General features: G+C 37.7%; 1 protein-coding gene across 1 annotated transcript in view; it reads left to right on the top strand.

The window, feature by feature from the left end:
* Nucleotides 1-11,172, top strand: part of ALDH1A1 (aldehyde dehydrogenase 1 family member A1) — a 43,647-nt gene extending 32,475 nt beyond the window's left edge. Inside the window, exons 9-13 of the mRNA XM_009938873.2 lie at nucleotides 117-301; nucleotides 4,111-4,275; nucleotides 6,512-6,669; nucleotides 8,186-8,260; nucleotides 10,550-11,172. Coding sequence (XP_009937175.2) covers nucleotides 117-301; nucleotides 4,111-4,275; nucleotides 6,512-6,669; nucleotides 8,186-8,260; nucleotides 10,550-10,622 — 656 coding nt within the window. The 3' untranslated portion in view covers nucleotides 10,623-11,172. The remainder of the gene's footprint in view (nucleotides 1-116; nucleotides 302-4,110; nucleotides 4,276-6,511; nucleotides 6,670-8,185; nucleotides 8,261-10,549) is intronic.
* Nucleotides 11,173-22,151: the final 10,979 nt, after the last annotated feature.

The raw sequence follows: 22,151 nt of genomic DNA, 5'->3' as shown, positions 1-22,151 counted from the left end.
GGCCATGAAAATAAAAAGTGCTAAAAAGGGAAATTAGATCGTATGGCAAAGCTTTGTAGAGTTTATGATGTGACCATTCAACTTCATGATCTGATGGACTCTGCATTTCTTTGCAGTGGACACCGCTGTGGAATTTGCACACATTGGTCTGTTCTACCACCAGGGACAGTGTTGTATAGCTGGATCTAGGATTTTTGTGGAAGAGCCTATTTATGATGAGTTTGTTCGCCGGAGCATTGAACGAGTAAAGAATTATACTCTTGGGAATCCCCTGTTGCCTGGTGTACAGCAAGGCCCACAAGTAAGTAATGTAATGTGTTTCCAATATGATTATGACATGACATCATGGATTAATGTACTTCTAAACCTATTGTTACATGAGTGTCAAGGCTAAGTGCAGTTGTCTAGTGGTTAGTCTGGAGGATCAGGACGAAGAAAGCAGAGTGGTGGTTGCTTCTGCCACTGTCCTGGGCCTAAGTGTGAGGTTTCTCTCTCTTCTCCAGTTGCTTTTATTATGGAATGGGAACAATTACATAGACCTGAAATGCCTTGAGAAAGTTTCTTTACAACAGCTGTAAAAGTGAAAGTGCCATCACCCATGTCAGAGATTGCTAAAATTATATTCAAATAGGGTCACTGTAAGCGAGTACGTTGAGGAAATAAAATTTAATAGTGTCTTTTCCGCTTTTTCAAGGTGCTAGTGTTTCATTATGCTGCTCTCACTTTTACAATATTGCACAATTAATTTTGCTTTGTAAAATCTTGTACTTTTTCCTGCTTATGTTAAAAGGCCATGCCAACAGCTTCCCCATTAAATGAACGCTAAAATGCAGCATTAAAAGTCTTTGCTATCACAATGCTGTGGATTCAGTGAATAACATTAAAGGATTGTTAAATTAATTTTCACATAGAGTCTTATTCCTCTATCAGCTTGTACTATGGGATATATACTTTCCTGTTATAGCTATTATGCACATATTCAGTTGTCACAGAATAAAGGAAGTGTATTAGTGTCCTAGTTTCGGCCAGGATAGAGTTAATTTTCTTCCTAGTAGCTGATGTGGTTTGGATTTAGTACGAGAAGAATGTTGATAACAGTGATGTTTTCATTTGTTGCTATGAAATCAAGGACTTTTTTCCAGTTTCTCATATTCAACTAATAAGCAGGTGTACAGGAGCTAGGGGGGAGCACAGCCAGACAGATAGCCCAAGCTGGACAACGGAAATATTCCGTACCATGGGCATCATGCTCAGTTTATGAATGGGCATTGGCTGGTGGGCAGGTATCTCTGTTTTTCTCCTTTCCACAAGTTTGAATCCTCTCGTGTCTGGTACTTTGAAGTTTTTTGGGAATTTAGTGAAATTCGTGTTTTTGGGTTCTACAATCACTGCTTAGGCAGTGGCTGCAAATCGGTTGTTGGACTGTGAGAAAAAATGTATTGTATATAGGGTTTTTTGCATATTCATTGTTATCATTATCATCATTATTATTATTAATATTAGTACTAGTAGTAGTATTTCCTTTATTGATTTATTAAACTGTGTTAATCTCAACCCATGAGGTTTTCCTTTTGTCCATTTCTCCTCCCCATCCCACTGGAGGGGAAGGGGAGGGGTTAGCAAGTGGTTGTCTTGTGCTGAGTTTCCGGCTGCTGGGTTGATCCACAATAATTAGAGACAAAGCAAAAGCTGGCAATAAAACAACTGCCACACATTTGACAGATAACATAACATGTTCTTCATTGGTTATCAATCACAGTGATTTTATGTAATCAAATACACCAAGTAAATTGAAAACTGCATTCCAAGCCACACAAGCTTTGGAGAATTTAAAAATAGTAAGGATGCTATTTTGATATCCTGCAACATGTCTGGCTAACAAGCTAATATGTTGAGCTAAATAAATTTAAATGCCAGAGGGCAGGAAGACTGAAACAAGTAAACTCCAGGTGTCTGGTGCACAGCTAATAAAAAACTAACAGGAATCCACTCTTATGCTATTGTGACTTTACTGAGTTTGAAATTCATGTTAACAATTTAAATGAGAGATGAAAGTAAACTTTAAAAAAAAAAAAAATTAATTGCGTGAAAAAAGCATTACTGAAAACATTTGAAAGAGCATGAAGACTCTTTTATCCTCCAGTCTCATAATTTGCCTTTCTTGATGTATTTGTATTTTTAGCAAGCTCTAGCAGAAATGTTAACTTTTTCACAGGTTAAAAAAGTTTCTCATTTTAAACTGGTATGAACCCACTTAATGGAAAATTGTAACCATGCAGCTTCGGTGCATTTCTTTTACGGAAATTATGTTAAATATCTTGCTTTGTCTTCAAGTTCCTTGTTGTGCTTTCACTAATTCTTTCTAGAATCAAAAAAAATAGTCTGTATCAGGAATACTTCCTGTGCTCTCTTGTCACAGAGACTCCTTGAAATCCATATTTGTTCTCCAGTTCACAAGGCCTCTGGGGCAGCACCTGCCTCAGGAAGTGAGTTTGGGTCACACTTCACACTTTGGGCACCAAAGAATAGCTAAAGACCCTACTGGAATGCGAAAGACCATATATATGCTAATTCACACTGTATTAAGAAAAATAATGATGGTAATAATAACAAAGGGACAACTGACAGCAATATGAGCTGTATCATCTAGACCTTGTCTTCATTTCAGAATATTTACACGCAAGAGATGTTTGGCCACCAGGGTAGCAGAAATTTTGTGTCTTCAGCATGCAGAAAGGCAATTGTTAGAAAGCAAAATGACAAGGGGAATGCAGCAAACTAAAAATCACCTCTTTATAAATATCTTTATAAATTCATATCCTTATAAAGATAAGCTTTGATCACAGCTTTAGCTGAGTAGCTGTTTAGCCTAATATGTATCCAGGATTCCCCAGAAACTTTGAAAATATTGTGTGTTCTATGATTATGGTAATATTTGTTGCCTAAACTGAAATGCAACATTTTTATTGCATGAATAAGAGAATAAGACACACACCTACTCTGCTAACTGAACAGTATGATCACAGAGAAGAAGAAGATCCTCTGCAAGAGTCCTCCTAGAATTAATCTCAGTATCTTCATACGCCAGTGCTTGAAGAGCAGAACTCTAAAAGAGTGAAGGAAAAATCATAAAAATTGAACAAATTAAAAAGAAAAAAAGAGAGGATGTTAGAGGCCTCTACCGAACAAGCTTTACCATCAAGTTTCTCTTGACATAAATTTTGTCTTGTGCACAATTTGCCTTTGGGATAAAAGTGGTGATTGCTTGAGTTAGAGAGGGGAGGAAAGGAAACAGTGTGTGATCCATTTCTAGTCCCATTTTACACTATTTCCTTTTATCCACTTTGCCTCGGAAAACTGGAAGGGGCTGAAGAAATAGAAGCCCCTATTGTACTGCCACTATAAACTCCTTTTACAGCCAAAGACCATGCATTTTCATATACTATAGAGCCGTGCTACTATATGCTTGGCATATGTTGAAATTGTTGGTAGGCTTGGGCAAGAGGAGGAGCAAAGATTGGCTTCATACCATACGCAATTTGCCATCTATGTTTCCCAAGCCACAAATGTGTCTTTATTCCACTGATGAATCAGAACGAACTGAAAACTGCATTTAAGTTCAGTTATATTTTATTGTTGTTTTTTATCTTTCTTAATAGTTGAGGAAAACAGTGTGGCAAATCTACCAGACCTAGTGAAGTGCAGAAGAGTCTTGCTGGCTAGATCAAACCCTCTGTTATTTTTGCAGAATCAGGCTTAGCAGTTTTTATTTTGATGAACCATTTGCAGTTGGCAAGAGCACTGGGAGAAGTATCAACCACATTAATTTTATAGATTTTTTTTCTTTTTTTTTACTAAAGAAAAACATGGTATCAGTCCTTCTACAGATGATGCTCTATGTCAAAATTTCTGGCAACTAGTCGCTTTGAGAGAAGCCTGCAAGGTTTTGAGTAGTCAGTGACAAGAATATTTGCAGGGCTCTTCAGCTGTTCCACAGCAACACATGCAACTGAACAAAGCTGCAACATCGTTAGGTTCTGGTTAATGAGTTAGAAGAACTATTGTTATCAGTGTATACTGTTTTCTTCCCTGTAATATCTTTTCTTTTAGATTGATAAGGAGCAGTTTCAAAAAATCCTGGACCTAATTGAGAGTGGGAAAAAAGAAGGAGCCAAACTGGAATGTGGAGGATGTCCATGGGGAGACAAGGGCTACTTCATCCAGCCTACAATATTTTCTAACGTTACAGACGATATGCGCATTGCCAAAGAAGAGGTAAATAAATTCTTGGCAGTCTGTATTCTCACTGGAGATCGTCTGTTTACATGTCCATACAAAATATCCATTTAGAAGGTCAAGTAGCTACTTAAAAACACTCCCAGTGAATCTTTCATTCCATCCTGGTGGTGTTTAAAATGCTTTTCTTTGTTTCTGATGCCCATTTTACCAACTCAGCGGAGGTGAGGGAGAGGACTATGAGGCTGGCTTGCCAACAAAGGCTCCAGCTTAAGCTGGCAGTAGGTAAGAAATGCCGATGTCTCACATATCTGAGTCACATTAACCTGTAACAGGGAAGCAAACCTTGAAGGCAGAGCTTTTGAATTCTTTGCACTGCCTAGGAAGCCACTTAAGTTGGGGTTTGGACACAACATGCACCAATCAGCAATTCTGAAATAAGAGAAAATAGTTAGGTTGTGCTTCCACAGACATTTTGTGGCTGGCAGTGATAGTAAAGCAGAGCTTTTGCTCTTCAGGGTTATTTAACCTAGATCAGTTTGCAGAAGTGTCTACACAACACTGAAGGAGTTTTTACTGATCCAACTAAGGTGGCAGTGCCAGGACAGCAGTGCTCATTTGCAAGGAACAAGAGAGAGTTAGGAGTGCAGAGTTGCTATGCCATTGAGAAAAACTTCTGTAAACACAGCCACAAAGTCCAGTCAAGACCTCTTCTCTAGGTAGTTTTTACATTCATCTTGTTTGATAACTGCTGCCTGTGCTGCAGTTGGTGTCCATTATGCTTCTTCATACTAGAAAGCTCTTTCAAAATTGTTACAAATCTAAGAGTTGCTTTATATAGCCAGAGATACTGCTGATGCAATCTGCTGAACATGCCTAGTGCATTCAGCAGCAGTCAAAAGGCTGAGTTAAATGAGCACCAGAGGATCTAAAGTTAATTGTGAAGGGGAGAGCACTGTAAAACAGGAGAGAGCTATATGAGAAACAATTGGATTGTTTCTACAGGTCTGGGAGGCAGATAGGAAACTGCACAGAGCTAGATTTCTTCACAGATCTATTACAGAATCACAGAATCACAGAATGGTAGGGGTTGGAAGGGACCTCTGTGGGTCATCTAGTCCAACCCTCCTGCCGAAGCAGGGTCACCTACAGCAAGATGCACAGGACCTTGTCCAGGCGGGTCTTGAATATCTCCAGAGAAGGAGACTCCACAACCTCCCTGGGCAGCCTGTTCCAGTGCTCCGTCACCTCAGAGGGAAGAAATTCTTCCTCATGTCAGATGGAACTTCCTCTGCTTCAGTTTGTGCCCATTGCCCCTTGTCCTGTCGCTGGGCACTACTGAAAAGAGCTTGGCCCCATCCCTCTGACACCCACCCTTCAGGTATTTGTTTCCTTTGGGTAAGCAGTACAGGAACTGCTCCTTTTACACTATTTTGAGTGCACCAAATAATGAAACCCCAGAGAACCAAGGCAATTTAAAGAATATCCAGGTTCCAAAACTCACAGTTTGAACAGTGGGGGAATGTTCAGTGGTTTTCTGATCTAGATAAACCAATCCCTACAACTCTAGTTATAAACTAGCACTAAACACTTTCCAGGGAAAACAAGTGGAAAGCTAGTGATCTATGGGAACAGAAGTAATTAGATGTGGTAATGCCCCCCTGCCCTACGCAGCCTTGGCACTGTGTGGTGGGTCTGGGCACCTCTGGCTGAGAATACAGAGTATCAGTAGCTGGAAAGCCAAGCCTGAGGGACTGTTATCCCACATAACACCCATATAGAATGCAGAATTAGTTGTTTCACTTGGTGTAGGTGCGCCATTGTGTGGCTACCTGCAGAGATAAATCTGTAATAGAAAGTTGAGGAGAAGGAAAAGTTAAATGTCTTTCTCAACTCTGGAACTGGAGCTTACCAAGAAAATGGCAGTTTGTTGGTAACCAGTATAGATATGTAGCATACTGTGACTCCATGCAAACTACCTTTATGGTGGGTGTCTTTCCATCCTTATTTATTTGTTTTCATCATTTATCGTTTTATTTAGTCATTTATTGTTTTAATCATCATTTTACAGTAGATTATCTTGATTTGGTCCATACTATCAAAATATTATGTTTACATGAATTTATAATTGTTTTGAGAACTCCCTTCTGAGAAGTACAGTCTTGACTACATGACTTCAGGAATAAGGCCATCTGACAGAAATAAACTTTAAAAATATAATTTATTTACAATAGTAAGCTATACTAGTCCGAATGTCTACATGTGTCTGAAACAGATATTTGGACCTGTTCAACAAATCATGAAGTTTAAAACTGTAGATGAGGTTATCAAGAGGGCAAATAATACTACCTACGGCTTAGCAGCAGCAGTTTTTACCAAAGACATTGACAAAGCACTGACATTTGCAGCTGCTCTTCAGGCTGGAACAGTATGGTAAGTAATGGATTTTTAATTCTTCCTTCAGAACTTCAGGTGCGAATGGCAGTATTGTAGGACATTTTACACTGCTCTAGGTGGCGCACTTCTATATTTCAATTCGTTATTGTTTTTAGAGAGGAATGCCGTTAATGCCATTCTCCTGTGTCTCTCCTCACCTCACCCTTCCATACTTGAAGTGCTATTAAACAAATACTTCTTGTAAGTCTTCACACAATTGTCCTGTAACCTTAGTCTGAAAAAGGAAATTGACTTGCTAAAAAGGAAAGGAGATAAAGGAAACACAGTAAAAGTGCTACTTCCCTTTCCCTTCAGAATCTGGGGATAGCCCAATACATACTGAATATGCAGGGATCGTTTTGTGTAATGTAAAGGAATTAATTATCTGAAGTTCTGTGGCTATTAACCTGGGCAGAACATCCACCTGTGATGGAAAACACTGATAAAAGGAAAGAAGGAAGGAAGGAAACACAAGTGGGGGACATCTGTTACAAGGACAATTTCCAGAGACGGAAAAGAAAGAGGCAACCTACATGGAACTGGAAAGGCAAGGTCTGAGAGATGCAAGAGTGAAAGCCTGGAGGAATAGCAGACTGAGTCTAATGACTATCACTGACAGAGACCTACATTTCCCTACAGTTGTCTCAATGCATCAGAAAGAGTTCAACCAATTTAACTTGTACACAAAACCTGTGTCCTATTCACATTTTTTCTGAAAGACCTTGCAGTCAGCACAAATTCCTGCACAGGTCCTGTGACCTAAAAACATATGCTTATGTTGTTCTTAGGAGTTAGTATTCTTTAAGTGGAAGAAAGTTTAAAAAAAAAGTGGAATCTTTGATTTTTACATGATATCTGGTCTGTCTAGGAATCCTTAACTATGAGAAGAACCTCTTTTATTGAAACAAGGAGACCAACAGCAGGAGAAATTATAAGATATGAAAATAAAGAATATCTGATTTGACAATGTTGTAAGACAGCAAGAGCTTCTCAGCTAGGGAGCAGGATGCACATTCTGCCAAAACACTTCATACTGCAAATTCCCTTATGAAATTCCTTTCATACTCATTATTGTATTTTTGTTCTCAACTGCAATATAGAATATGGTTTAACATTGAGTAGAATTAAACAAAACTTCCAAACTATATCCTGGCGCAATCCTGAATTTACCTATTGGAAGTGTACCTGCAGAAGACTCAACTGTGACTAGTTTTTGGTTTGACAGCTTATGCACAAATTAAGAAGGAATTTTATCATAACTGTCAGAGAAAGACATGACTGTCACTCTGCTTGAAGACCCTTGATGAATGTTAGAACCCTGATCATAAGTGTAGTTTCTGGTAATGTTTTGTATCTCTGAACCTTGAACTACACATAACTTTGCAAATATATTACTCCGCTATAGTTTGTGAATATCACCATAGTTTTTTTATAATCAACAGAAAACCACTGATTTTTCAGAAGTGAAAAAGGTTGTTTCACGTTGTCGAAAGTAATTTTCCTGTTCTTCCAGGGTGAATTGTTATAGTGCAGTATCTGCTCAGTGTCCTTTTGGAGGATTTAAGATGTCAGGAAATGGACGGGAAATGTAAGTAAATACTTTTAAAAATGTAGCATGACAGGAAATGCAGAATGAAATTCCAAAACCCAACTTTAAACATTCATATCTAGGATGCCCAGTTTTACATGTTGTCAAATTAGTCTATATACTGTTTAGAGACTTCATGTTTTCAGACACAACATCAAGCAAAGAATTCTTTTATAAATCAAATAAGAAAATTACAAAATAACTGTTTTTACTAGCTTGCAGTCCACTGATGCACAAAACTGATCGTTATGTTTATGGCTTACAGTTTTTTATAGAGAGAGAAAGTGTCATATGCACGAAGATATGTATGTGTGTAGTTTGTGGAATCCTCTTTAAATGCTAGGTTTTTTAAAACACAAGACATTTCAAAATCCTTGATTTAAACAAGAGCTTTCAGTTTAAAATCTTGTGACAATAACATTTTCACATTACATTTCAGCTTGGTCAAGAGTTATGACAAAAGTAGTTCTCTGTAATCTTTGGACTTTTGGACTTTTCCCAAAATAGAAGTGGAGGTCTATACAGAAATAATAAGCTAATAAAATTCTTTCAGATTTCTAAAGTTTAGTCCATTTTTAATTTGAATCATGTCCTGTCTTACCTGCATTCATCCTTATCTTCATATTAGCAAGACAATTACTTCAAGCCTTACATAGAGAAGCATTTGCTATCATACATATTCATTACATTACATAGAATTACATCTTCTGATGTTTTTTGCAAAATAAATCACAAGTATTCCTTTGTTAAACATGCCATGTATCTGGGCACAACAAATTATTTCTAAAGCAATGAATAAAAATCAAAATACATAGTTTTCCCTTTTATTAAGCTAAATGCGTAGTACCTTTAATGAATAATGGAAGTAATTAAAAAATATTTCTTCAGCTGAAGTGCTTGAGAGCTCCTTATTCTAAATTTTCTTATGTTTTTTTAAGAGATAAAGGCTAGTTTTTCATGCTTGCTTATCACTGGACTCAATCTGCTCCAGATGTCAAAGCTCCCACTAACTTCAAAGAAAGAGAGTTACGCCAATGCTGAGAGCCTTAGAAAATGTCAAAAAGAAAAAATCACAATAATTTGGGTCATTACCATCAAGGACTGTTTTGCATTTGCTGTGTGCCAAAATTTGGGATATCATCAATTCTGAATAACAGTATTTTGCAGAAATATTTTGGGGATTTATTTGCTGGAAATAACAGAAAAACTATAATAGGCTGTCACAAAGACCAACATTCTCCATAACATTGCAGTTTGAAGGAGTTAAGCTTTTGTGCAAACGAAGATTTTCCTAGTGCTTTTTTCAAAATCACGATTAGGGAACCAATAAAAATATTCCTGCTGCAGGACAAGGAAGGATTTAGCACTAGATAGGTGTCTGCCATGGGAAAAAATTTGTAAACGTGGGAACCAATTTTAGGAGAGATGGAAATATGTGTGAAACAACAGCACCGAAATAATCAGGTAGTTAATGTGTCAATCCCAGAATAAAATTCCCTTTATAGTTCTTGAAATGATAATATCATTGTGAATTAAACTACTGAATGTCACATACTGACAGAATCTCTCTTCAAAAATTAAGAGATTCATTAAATGTTTTCCTGCAGCATGACAGTCCTGAGCAAAGATTTCTGTTTTGCATACATATGTACCTAGTCAAACAGCAGTGAGAACTGGACAACATTATACTGTAGCAATCACTTTTTCTATAAAAAAATCAAGTATGTCTAAATAGTTTGACTGAATCAGATGTCAAACACCTAGACGTACATGTAAGCTTCATCTCATCATGTAAAACATAAAGGTCGAATCATGCTAATAACATGTCAGTAAGATTTAAGTGTTTTTCACTGTCTGGGAGATTTCATAGTGGATTCATTATGTCCTCCATTTGCTTGAGATGAAATATCTATTCTTTGACTCTGGAGAAAACTCTTGACATCAATGGAAGGCCTTTGCAAATAACTTATTGACCATGCTTGTGAAGACCTAACATGTGCCTGATTTGCTGCCCCGAGACCCAGTTTAGAAATGCACTGAGTTGATTAAACACCATTCTTTGGCATAGAAGTGAAACTGGTCTCTTTCCCACTTTTCCCAGGAGACAGTGGCTGTAGCTTTTGAAAAGGCTTCGAGCAGCAGTCTAGCTGCACAGATGTCTTCCAAATATGTCTAGTATACTTGTTATACATCCAGCCAATTGCATGGCACCACTGAAAATCCCATCTAGGACATAACTCATATAAAAAACATTAGCACAAATAATGCTCTTGTTTCTCTTTTATCTAGGGGAGAATATGGCCTTCATGAATATACAGAAGTTAAGACTGTCACAATCAAAATCCCACAGAAGAACTCATAATGCTGCTTGAGGTGCAGAATTTAGTATCTTCCAACGAACCTGAAAAGGTTATCTGAATTCTGAAGAATTTCATCACTCAAATTATTCATTAACCTTTTTGCTTTCTGATTGTATGAAGTACTTGCTTACATTAAACATATGCAGAATAGAGTAGAAACTTTTAATATGACTGAGAAAAGGAAACTTTAACATCTGGTACATAGCCAACTAGTTTTGAAATTCATGTTCAGAAAGAACTATGTTTTATTTTCAGTTGAATGTCTCTGTAGTGCTATGAAATTTTTCCTTTTCCAGTATCTCCTACAGGTACAGTTTGAATTTATGTGCTCTTCTAAATGTTAGATGGCAAGCTCTCTTTGCATTTTCTTTTATTTGTGTCTTTAACAAAAGCACTTATGAGTAGTTAGCAGATGATAGATAATTTTTTGTGTCTTTCAAAAATAATAGACTTCTTTTAGGTATACTTCTAAGACAACTGACTATTCACCATACTATATGAAAATAATCTGGATAATATTAATAAATATTAAAATCCACCTTCAAAACCTAATATTGCTCCTTTCTTTAGTCTTTTCTATTACACTGGTTTACCCCTGGGCACAATGTAGCACATACTTTATATCCTTAAAGAAACACTACTGTCTCAATGTTGTATTTAGGTCACCAGAAATATACTATATTGGCTATATGGAGACTAAAGTCCCTAATTCTTTGACAGTGTTCTAAATGGAAGAATATGAACATGCAGAACACTGGGCAATTTACAAAGAGTCAGCACTTGACTTTGTAGTGACAAGTATGTTAAAAAATCTTAACAGATAACGAACAATAAATATTGAAGGGACAGAAGAGAAGGGGAGGTGAGGGAAGGGTGTCTCCTTTGTGGTTTATACCAGCTTCATTTTTCCTGTACTCATACGCCTGCATGTAACTTGCATGTTCTCCTCCCTCTTCTTTCCTCCCCTAGACCATTCTCTCCCTTCATCCTTTTGCTTCAGCCTTTCCTTCTCATATAATTGCTTATTCTCGTAAAGGCCTTCTGCATTTCATGTGTCCCGAACTGATCATAACCTCTAAGGTGTCTCAGTCTGTGCAGCTTTGGTGTCTCACAGTTCTCTGCCAGCACAGCTGTCAGCACCCTCTGATGTCCACTCACCATCAGCAGTCACCTGATAAGGTCTGGGACAGTGGTCTACAGAAACCAAGTACAGCAATTACATAGCCTGCTACTGACCGGGTCATATTTTCTCTGGACCGAATCCAGAGCCACTAGTCATCTCTTGTTAGAGAGGATCCGCCTTACCTACAACTTTATGTACAAGCTCTGGCCATTAGCAAGAACATAGCACACCACTATTTTTTAAGCAGCAAGTACAGAGAATTTGCACAGTATTGAAAGGAAAGAGGATATGTTCCTTTTGTTCCTTTGGATATGCTTGTCTTTTTTTTTTTTTTTTTTGTAAGATGGTTAAAACAAAACCCAGGTCATGCTTTCACATTACGACCCTTCTCTGGATGTCTTTTTTCATGAAGTTAAGAACTGGACAAAAGACTTGTGACACTCTCCACAGGCCTCTACATCATCTGCTCTTGAAAGATATCAATTCCCATACATTTGCCCTCTGAAATAATTTCATTAGCCATAGCTGTCAAACAAACCCAGTTCTGGTCCCATATCAAGGAACAAGTAACAAAATAACAAAAGAAGGAAGAGTGAATCAAAAGAAAAAATGTACTTTGGCTATAATTAGCAGAGAATATTCAGCAGATGAATATGTACAGAAGAATGCACAGGAATCAAATGCCAAACAAGGGGAAAAGGAAAAAAAGTCTGAAGAAATAAGCTGCAGAGGAGAAAAGAAATGCAGAAGATTCAGAAAGACTTTAAAATTTATAATGTACATAGTATTATAGAATACCTGGACACAATGAAAGATTAAATATTCAAAAAATATTAAAAGCAGTATGTAGAACAGGTATGGTTCTTCATAAATCTCTGCTGTCCAAATTCTGCTTTTCCTCTTCAGGAAGTCTCAAACCAGGATAGATAAGCCAAATGACAGTAGGTCTACATTGCATGAGGGTTTGGATCAGGAGTGCGCTTCTGAAATTCTATTCCTTATCATCCCCACTTATCTTCTTTGGTTCACATGGAAGAGTGTACATGGGAACAAAACTGGGTACCTGTTCAACGACACCAAGCCAGAAGACACACACTTGGCCTGTGTCTGATACAACCCAATCACTAATAACCATGCAGCTTTTAAAAGCAGACTAGGACTAGTCTGAAGAAACTCCATTCTGAATGTGTACTGTGTAGGCCCTTGGTTCTCATATCTTCACAGGGTCCTTTGGCAGCATAGGACTGCAAATCCAGTCCTGCTAGGCCATACTACCTACAACTGCAAGCAGAAGCGAAGAACCACTTTGAAATATAACCCAAAGAAAGGGAAAACTCAACATAAATAGAGGGATATAGAAGAAGAATCAGCTTGTCCCTTGCATACATACATGCATTCTTCTTTACAATGTCTGAGATATATTAATACTCTTCTCAGCAAAATTGTGTATCTATTTTAGTTCTTGTTTGACACAGTCTTTCTCTTATTTACAGATGAAAGAAAGCTGGTCATGGTCTTTTGTCAATTTAAATGTTTCAGTGTGATCAAAATGTAGGATCTAGTAGTGATTTTAAGTTCTCATTTTTTCAAAAGCCTTGACTCAAAAAGTGTTTCCTTGTGTGTTTTATACACGAGAGAGAGTGCGAGAGAGAAAGTGAAGAACAAAAGACAAAGACTGTCATTCAACCAAGGTGAAACACCCAACTTTTTCATCACAGCCAAGTATAGCTTTGGTTTAATCTGATGACACACTGAAGTTGTTCCCAAGAGAAGCCAATGTAAAGAAATGCACCTTTTGGCATCTAGTAAGTTTAAGGAATTCAGTATGTATGTGTTTGCCTAAAGCACTTGAAATTTGTTTGAAAGAGGCAAACAACAGCTTAATAAATTGTGCAGTCCGGTTTAAGTTACAAGAACATATCAGTTCACAGTACATGAACTGTGTCCAACCCAGAAGAATTTCAGAATATGGTCGCAATTGTTCCTCAACTGCCTGGTTACTAATTCAGAGTCAGGGTCAACAGTGGATACCCCTCCACAGTGCACACACTCTTAGTACTAACTCAGTCTCTCTGTGAGTGCAAGTAACGTTCTTTCACAATTAAGAGTGTGTGCAACTGTGTTCATAGTATTAAAGAATCCATCTAACAGTGAAATATCTTTGCAGTGTCTTTGTATTATATCTGCATATGGGTACGGTGGCTTGTGATCAGCCAGTCTGGAAAGGAATAAATGGGGACTCTAAGTCAGCAAATATTACACAGGTAATTAAGGAAGCAGTTTCTTTATGGGCTTAAATCACTATTATGTTACTCCTGTTGCGTGTCAAAGTAGTACCATTGAAATTTACTGGGACAAAACATGAGAAGAGCAATAGTTGATCTCTATGTATTGCTTATAATGTTAGTGAAGTTGCAGTCAATGTTTCACAGAGAATAAAAGTTAACAAGAGGAGTAAGGTGGCTGCACTTCCTTTCAAAGCTTCTGAGAACTGACTGCTATAGTCGTCAGCAACTGCTAAACTTATATTTTACATTTGGATTGCAACAGTGATATTTTTCAAAAAGTTATACAAGGCAGTGGGTGCCAGAGTACATAACCTACAGTAAAATCATAACAGATTTGAATGGGACTATTTCTTTTTCCAATGGACTACCTTTCTATCCCTTTAACACTACTGAATGCATACCTTTAATTTTCATGGCAGAATAACCAAGAAGATGCTTCTGCAGTTTTCTTGAAAAATTATCTGTTTCAGGCAATTTTATGCCATATAGAAAAACAAGTCCTAGAAACTTGGGGTCCTTAAACTCATTGTCTTGCCCATGGAGTCCCTGCCCCACTCCTTGTCCCTGACACACTACTTTTTTTTAACAGAGGGGAAGCTGTTAAATGGTAACAGCAGGATAGAAGGAGCCTCAGGCTATTTCAGTCAAAATAGCGAAGCTGTAAAGAATTCTCATTCTGTCTCAAGAAATAAAATTACTGTTAATCCTCTACTGCCAGATACCCAGATCTTCTGACAGACAAGAGAAGATATAGAAAAAAATACCCAGAGCAGCAGAGACATCTGGCTTGGACAAGGACTGAAAATTCCCTGATGAAGTAGGTTTTAGGAAGGAATCTGAAAGATGTGAGATCTTGGCATGCAAAAGGTCTTGATGGGAGGAGAGTGGGTTATTCCATCTGGGACAGAAATATAAGTGTAGAAAGGACAAGTGCAAGAAAAAGAGGGAGAAAGGAAGGGAGCAACAGCAGAAGTATAAGGAGTGTGACCAGAAATGAAAGCAAATCTGAGGATCACCTTGAGATTCTGTAAGATCTCACAGTAAGATCTCGTTATAGTTCTGTAAGAGTTAACATGAAGGCCTTCAATAGAAGAAGTGTCCTCCCCCAGCCTCTCCACCATCAAGTCTGCTGTCAGACTATATTTGTCCTGCCTAATCCTTCTTCTCTCCCTCTTCTCGTTAGACATGCTCCAGTTCTCTTGGTATTAATGTTGTCTTCCATTTATTCCCCTATTGAAAAGTGAGATTTAAATAACTTCTTATTAGGACAACTCCACTTCAAAATAAAACAACAAAAAAAAAGTCTGAAAATTTGGGAGTAGTAGTTCCCTGCGAACTCAGTGGGAGGCCCTAAGGACTGAATTTTGTTGTGCTAAGAGAAAAACAGTGGCATGATGAATATACTGCTCTGGAAAAAAAAGTTAGAGATCTGGAAGCACAATATAAACTGACTCTGTTAAATAAAGTCCTGCGTAGTCTTGTATGAAGGATATAAATCACTTCTTGCATGAAAAATTGGACAGACATAAAGATCCAGTAAACAGAACTGAGTATTGGGTGGTTTGACTGCTGAAAATCCCACTCATGAAACAGTCCTCAAAGAGCAGTGACAAAGATGATTCATACACAGTATATTAAACTGGCCTTGTAAGAGGAAGAGACCACAGCTGCTTTTGCACATTAGTAGCAGGCGTTGCAGAGAGATTTGGGAGAAGTATTAACCAAAACACAACAAGGTTGTCCCTGATGGGAGCAGAATAGAAGTAGCTAACTCTTCCAAGAAAAATTATGAGTACCGAGGGTTATTTAGAAACAAGCAAATTAGAAGAGACAGCAGGAAAGAGAGGGTTTGTATTACATCCTCATATTGCTTATAATTCTGTCGAGTATAAGATTATGACTAAATAATAGCTTGACAATTGCAAATGCTCAATACACCCCAATCCAAGGTGACTCTGGACATAAAAAGCAACCTGACAAATTCTGCAAGTATTTCAAGTTATTAAACAAACCACTGCAGCTGGGCACCATCCTCACTGTCAGCGCTGAAAAATCCCTTACAGACCAGTATCTCTTTCATAGACTATTAAGAAGCTTTGATAGTATAGCATGGTCCTTACAACACAAAACCAGCTGTGGCAAACAGAACAACTCCATGGTATTATCACATCTTCCCAAATGGTACAAGTTGTCAAGGCCTTACCTATGGCCCCTTGGCACATTGGTGATTCCAGTAATATGGATTCTACATTCATTCTGGATAAAGCTCCTTATTACATACAGTAATCATGCTTAGGATCAAGGAGCACACAGTGTGGTGACAGCAAGAAAGAGACTGACAGAATTTGAGCAAGGTTAGAGGTTTATTGCCCTTTGAAGAGGTGAATGTCTGACAGGCAAATAAATTAATCACGTGAGAACAAGCAACACTGTCCACAATTAACTATATTCAAGAACCAAGAAAGACTTTGTATGAGTGTGAAGGAAGATATGTGTCATGTAAACATTGTATTTGGACTACAAATATGTCCCATGCATAGCTACATCAACACATATTTTAGAACTCATATTATGGACTAACAGCGTGTATTGCTAAGCCCAGTGCCTATTAGAGAGCTGACTCTTACACAAAGAATCTTTGACAACCCTGCTTATCCACTGTGTTGATAGCAATCATTAAAAGCCATACGATTCTGTGGCCTTCTCCATTTCAAGAATTCCTCAAGGAAAAGAATCCATGCAAGTTATCTACTATAAATGCTCATCACCAATCAACAGAGCAGATGCATGGGCCCTTGTATAGCACACCGGTAAAGCTGAAACTACAGAGGAAAATGCCAAAGTATATGCTTGGATGATCACTGAACACAAGAAAAATCATAATCTGTCTACAGATATTTACCCAGCAGAGGAGTATGAAGAATGGATACAGTGAACACTCATTGGAAATTACTTATTCAATATTAATACAGTAATTATTATTAAATATTCTTAACCTATTGTTTTCTCCTAGTGGGAAATTTTAAGGAAATCAGTCTTCTATTTCTTCTATGTATACAAACTCAGAATGTTCTAAAATAAAATAAATAAAAGTGTGTATTTTTGAAAGTCCTGGGCAACAAAGGGGTTCTTTTTGGTGAATATAGGAGGCCTCAGACATAAGTTAACTAAAGCTAGCAGAAGGAATCTGAAGTCAGCTCCACATATCCACATCACGAGGCAGCTTCAGTCTGAAGGAGGAAGAAAATACAAGCACTCTTCATTAAAGCTGTTGTGGCTGTAGGGGTCTAAAGGCAAAGCAACATGGTTAGAAAGGGGTGAAATCTTGCACAAGATCAAGTTAAACAAAAAAACAACAAAGATGCTCTTGCCTACAAAGTGCCTTCATGCCATCTGCTGGCTGCCTGTTCTCAGGCTTGAAGAGAGAATAAGTACTGTCAAAGTAACGGTAAGGAGGTAGAGGGGAGGAGGACTCCCAGCTCACATATCCAAATTTCATCTCTGAAAAAAAAAAACCCAAAACATATAGCTTCTTTGTTAGTATCCCCTTATGGCATCTAATATAAAACGGGAAAAACAGTAAGGTTTCTACTACTTCAGTCTCCTTCTCTTAATGCACATACTTCCCTGTGCTCCATGATTACCTCTCTGTTAACACTGATATAAAGGAGGTGTTTAACATGACATTGACTTTCCGTGTTAAATGACACAATAAATAATATTATTGAGAGTGGAGTTATAACCTATAAGAGTTGTGAGGCACTAGAACAGGTTACCCAGAGAAGCTGTGGATGGCCCCTCCCTGGAAGTGTTCAAGGCCAGACTGGGTGGGGCTTAGGGCACCCTGGTCTAGAGGAAGGTGTCCCTGCCCACAGCAGGAGAGGGTCAGAACTAGATGATCTATAAGGTCACTTCCAGTTCGAATCATTCTATAATTCTATGCTTTAATTTACATGGACAATTAGCCATGGTATAATAGAAATGGGTAAAAAAAACAGTCCTGTCTGAAGAGCTAAAGAAACTTCACAGTCTGACAAACAATAAGTTTCATATTTTGTATTTTGCTAATTTATTGCTGGAAAGGTTAGGTTTGTTATGTTTCTCTCTAGACTTCATTAAACAAGCAGAAGCAAACAATTGGTGCCATTAGCACTAAGCAGAGGTTGATCTCGACGAGAAAGTATCATAGGAACCTAACCCTCACACTCAGCAAAGCAAGGTGTATGTTTCATTTGCAGCATGTTTCCTCAGACTGCACTGCGTCACTCTACTCTTCAAAGAGGTGTTAATTATCTTTAACAAAAGGAAAAATGTCCATGCATTACACTATTCATGGACACAAGACAGATCATGCCTGACAGTGTGTCACCATCTCAGGAATCACCTATTATTCTTTTCTTTTCTGTATATGATGTACCAGCCACCACTAAACAAGTGAGTCGTTGCAAAAACTTCAACATTTTATATGTCACTTTTCCCCGCTTCTGTGAATATGTGGGCTGAATAGTTAACCTCCACTGGCTTATTCACTGCTAGAAATTGGGCTACTTAAATATGTGGATTTAAGGACACTGGAAGACACTTTTTAAACTTTATTTATCGAAACAACTAATTTTTTATGACATCTATTTGCTGCACATGTTTACTGCCTATTTGATTCATTCTTATTTTCTTCTGTAAATACATTGCTTACAAAAAAACAGCATTTAAGTACTAACCCGGTGCAACCTATATACAAACATCACTTTATATATAAGTCATTGTGTTATGGAGTATATTTACAAGAACAGAACATGGCAGAATTTTGTTTCATAACAGCAGGTTATGAATACTAAAAACTTTGACGTGCTGGACATATAGGAAGAAAAATACATATGGCTACTCCTTCACACCAAATATACATGTCCAGATCAAGGTCATAGCAGTTCCATTGCCTCCTTCTGTGCCTACTTCACTAGCACACAAGCAGCTGCCTGAGAGGACAGTGGGTTGAGCCAGTTTGACTCAGATTTTTGTATGGCTTTATGTCACTGTTGCAGCTGGCAAGAAGATGTTCACAGCTCATTAGGAGTTCCTTCAAGTCATAGGAAGAGCTATATGGGAGAAGCTAGCTGAGTATTGAAGTGATTGATTCTAAACAGACTAAAACCTTCCATAACCACCGAATCTTGCAAAGGTTGCATAATTTTCAACTGTTAAATCAAGCACTGAGAACTGTCCATGCTGACGCTGACTTGTTGACAGCAGAGACCAACCTGAACACTCTATAACCTATACAAAAATTTCAGTCTCATCCTCAAAGAGACTTTTTAAACTGAAGACTTCTAGAGGTGTCAGCTGTCACTAGCATTAATTTTGACAGTTCCAGACATCCATGTGATTCAGGTGAACATATCCTGTGAACATTGCTATGGTCTGAATAGAAGAACTAGTTATTCATCGTGACCTGGTGCTTCAATACCTCACAGCTGCCTGCATGATGTTACTGCTTTAACATCCAAAAGCGTGTTCTGTCTGAAAGGTGCATTTTAGCTCTTTAATATTTAAACAAACCAAATAGACATCTTTAATCTTTCTCTCGAATGCTGCATAGAATAAATTATTTTGAAAGTGAGACTTATAATAACGGTGTTCAACCAGGGAAATGTAAAACAAATTTGAGGACAAAAAAAAGTGCCCACTAGTTAAGAGAATCCAGAAACAAGTTAAAAATTTGAAAGTAAAATTCTGGTTGTATAAATAAGACATTATATGATTAAACAGAAAATATCCATTTACTTTTTAGTCATTCCTCTCTCTGTGAGAAAACTTGCTGCTCTACAGTACTGCTGCACAAATCTGTGAGCAGGAGTGGCAGTGTATGATTGCACATTGGCTACAATCACCTATCAAAATCTGTAATACCAAGGTTAAATCTTGTTCATAATAATCAGATGAAGGCAGAGGGACTTCAGCAAATAAGGTGGACAGGATTTCATCTCCCCATATCTTTATGGGCTTAAAAAGTAAAGCTTGAAAAAACAATCAGAAGCAAAGATACAAAGCAAATTCAGAAACTTTACTGAGAAGGGAGAAAATATATATGCCCACAGAAAAGGTATGCTAGCAGAAAAGTCAACAGGGATTTGATGCAGAAAAACACAATGAACCTTTTGCAGAGATAGAAAGAAAATGTGTCTTATTATGTAATAGGCTGGGAAATTAAGGCAATTATGATATTTTAGCATTTGTAAGAATTAACTTTTGGTTACAGCATTTGAAAATTACACTAAATTAAACATTTCACCCAATGACATTTTTCGGTCATCTTCTAATAAGTCCTGCTCCTAAGCTTTATAGCTCTTCATTATATATTTCCTTAAGGAATTCATATCCCAGAAGGCTAGAGATTCGTAGATATATGAAGAATTTAGAACTGAGAAAAAAAAAATTACATAGAACAAACTCAGCATAATGGTGAGATTCAGAGAATTCACAGTTAAAATTAGACTTAAAAGGAATGTGAGTATATAAGGCAGAAAACCCACCAAGTGGCCCTCAGACATAAGTAATATTTACAGTGATACTCTGTAGTTAGCAAAAGAGAAGAAGCCATTTGAGGACCTGCCTAGCCAGGTTAGAGGAACTAATTTATTTAATTTAATTTAATTTACATTTCAGCTTTTTATATTTTCTCCCTTTTTGTCAGTACTTAAGAAATAGCTGTGTAAAAGAGCTGAGTCATCCATAGATAACCTGCTAATGGGTAAGATGCCATTCAGCTCAATCTTTAATGTAATTATTAATGTGGATCTCAGAAAGCTTTAAAATATAGCTTATCTGTGGAACATGATTCTGCTATGACGTTTGTGACAGATGGCTCTTGTTTTCTCTTCAGAGTAAATATACTTTTCCTTTGCCATAATGCAACACAAACACTTCCTCAACAAAAAAAATATATTTATATGTGAAGAAAAATCATCTGTCAAAAGAATACCTGCAGACGGATTTATATAAAGCAAATGTTCCTACCCTCAAGGAGGTGATGGCATAATATTACTTTAACTCGCCTTGTCTGTCAGTGAAATAAGAAACATGTGAATCAACAATGATATAGTCACTACAGAACAAGGAATGATCCTATTTTAAGCTCAGAATGAAATATTCTTTATTTCATTATCTGCCTGGGAGAAAATCATTCTTTTTTATGCCACAATCCCATACACCTTACATGTAGAGCTACTTTACAATTGAGTTAACATACTTCTAAAAAAAGTCTTTTTTTTAATTTGTTCTCTATTGAAATCTCTCCTAGAACACACCTGTGAACTCCTTGGAGACTGACAAAATAGCATAAAATTTACCCTGCTCAGGGCTGCTGTCTCACTGGAAGAAACTCTGCGGTCCACAAACATTTCCAGGAGGTGCCTTGAGCTCTCAGTAGCCAAGTGGGCATATTAAAGCACACTGAAACAAAATCAGCAAAACCTTGTATGCTAAGCACCAAGTTAAAAATTGCGAAACAGTCAAGAGTAATGGGGCAACTAAACATAGAACACATTAGGCACCAGCTTCCTGCATTTACAGGGAATAGCCCTGTAATAATCACTAGGGTCCGGAGTCATCCTGGCTCAGTCTCCGGCTCGAGGATTCTTTGTTGCAAGTGGAACAGAAGAAAAGCAGAAAGTGCCACTTACAGAGCAGGCTGATGCATCAGCATTTCCTGGAGAGAGAAGAGACACTGGGAAAAGTCTGGTACCAGAGACCTGAAACCAGAGTCCTGCACAACCAAATCCATTCACCAGCAGGCCCTAGGACAGCAGAAGGGAAGCACTGGCCTGGAAGAATGTACAGCATTTGTCCTGGTCCACAACGCTTACATGCTTAAAGCTGGTAGGGCTTAAGCCTGAATCTGAGTTTGTTACTTTCATTATGATTTAGGTATGTACTTGGTGACCTGACTTTTGGCACTTGTAACAATCTAGTCTTAAACAGGTCTATGCATGCCCTAATAGACGTTTGGGCACCAGGGTAACTTTGTTAGTGGAAAGATGTTTTCACAGAAACTTCAGATAACTTCAGGCAAGGCAACAAGAAAGGGAAATTCTTAACATTCTGTAATTCTGAACACACACAATGTA

The sequence above is a fragment of the Opisthocomus hoazin genome, chromosome Z (genome assembly GCF_030867145.1).
Source record: "Opisthocomus hoazin isolate bOpiHoa1 chromosome Z, bOpiHoa1.hap1, whole genome shotgun sequence".
In the NCBI taxonomy this organism is placed as follows: Eukaryota; Metazoa; Chordata; class Aves; order Opisthocomiformes; family Opisthocomidae; genus Opisthocomus; species Opisthocomus hoazin.
The sequence above is the reverse complement of the archived record's forward strand: the minus strand, read 5'-3'. Positions and strand labels throughout refer to the sequence as shown.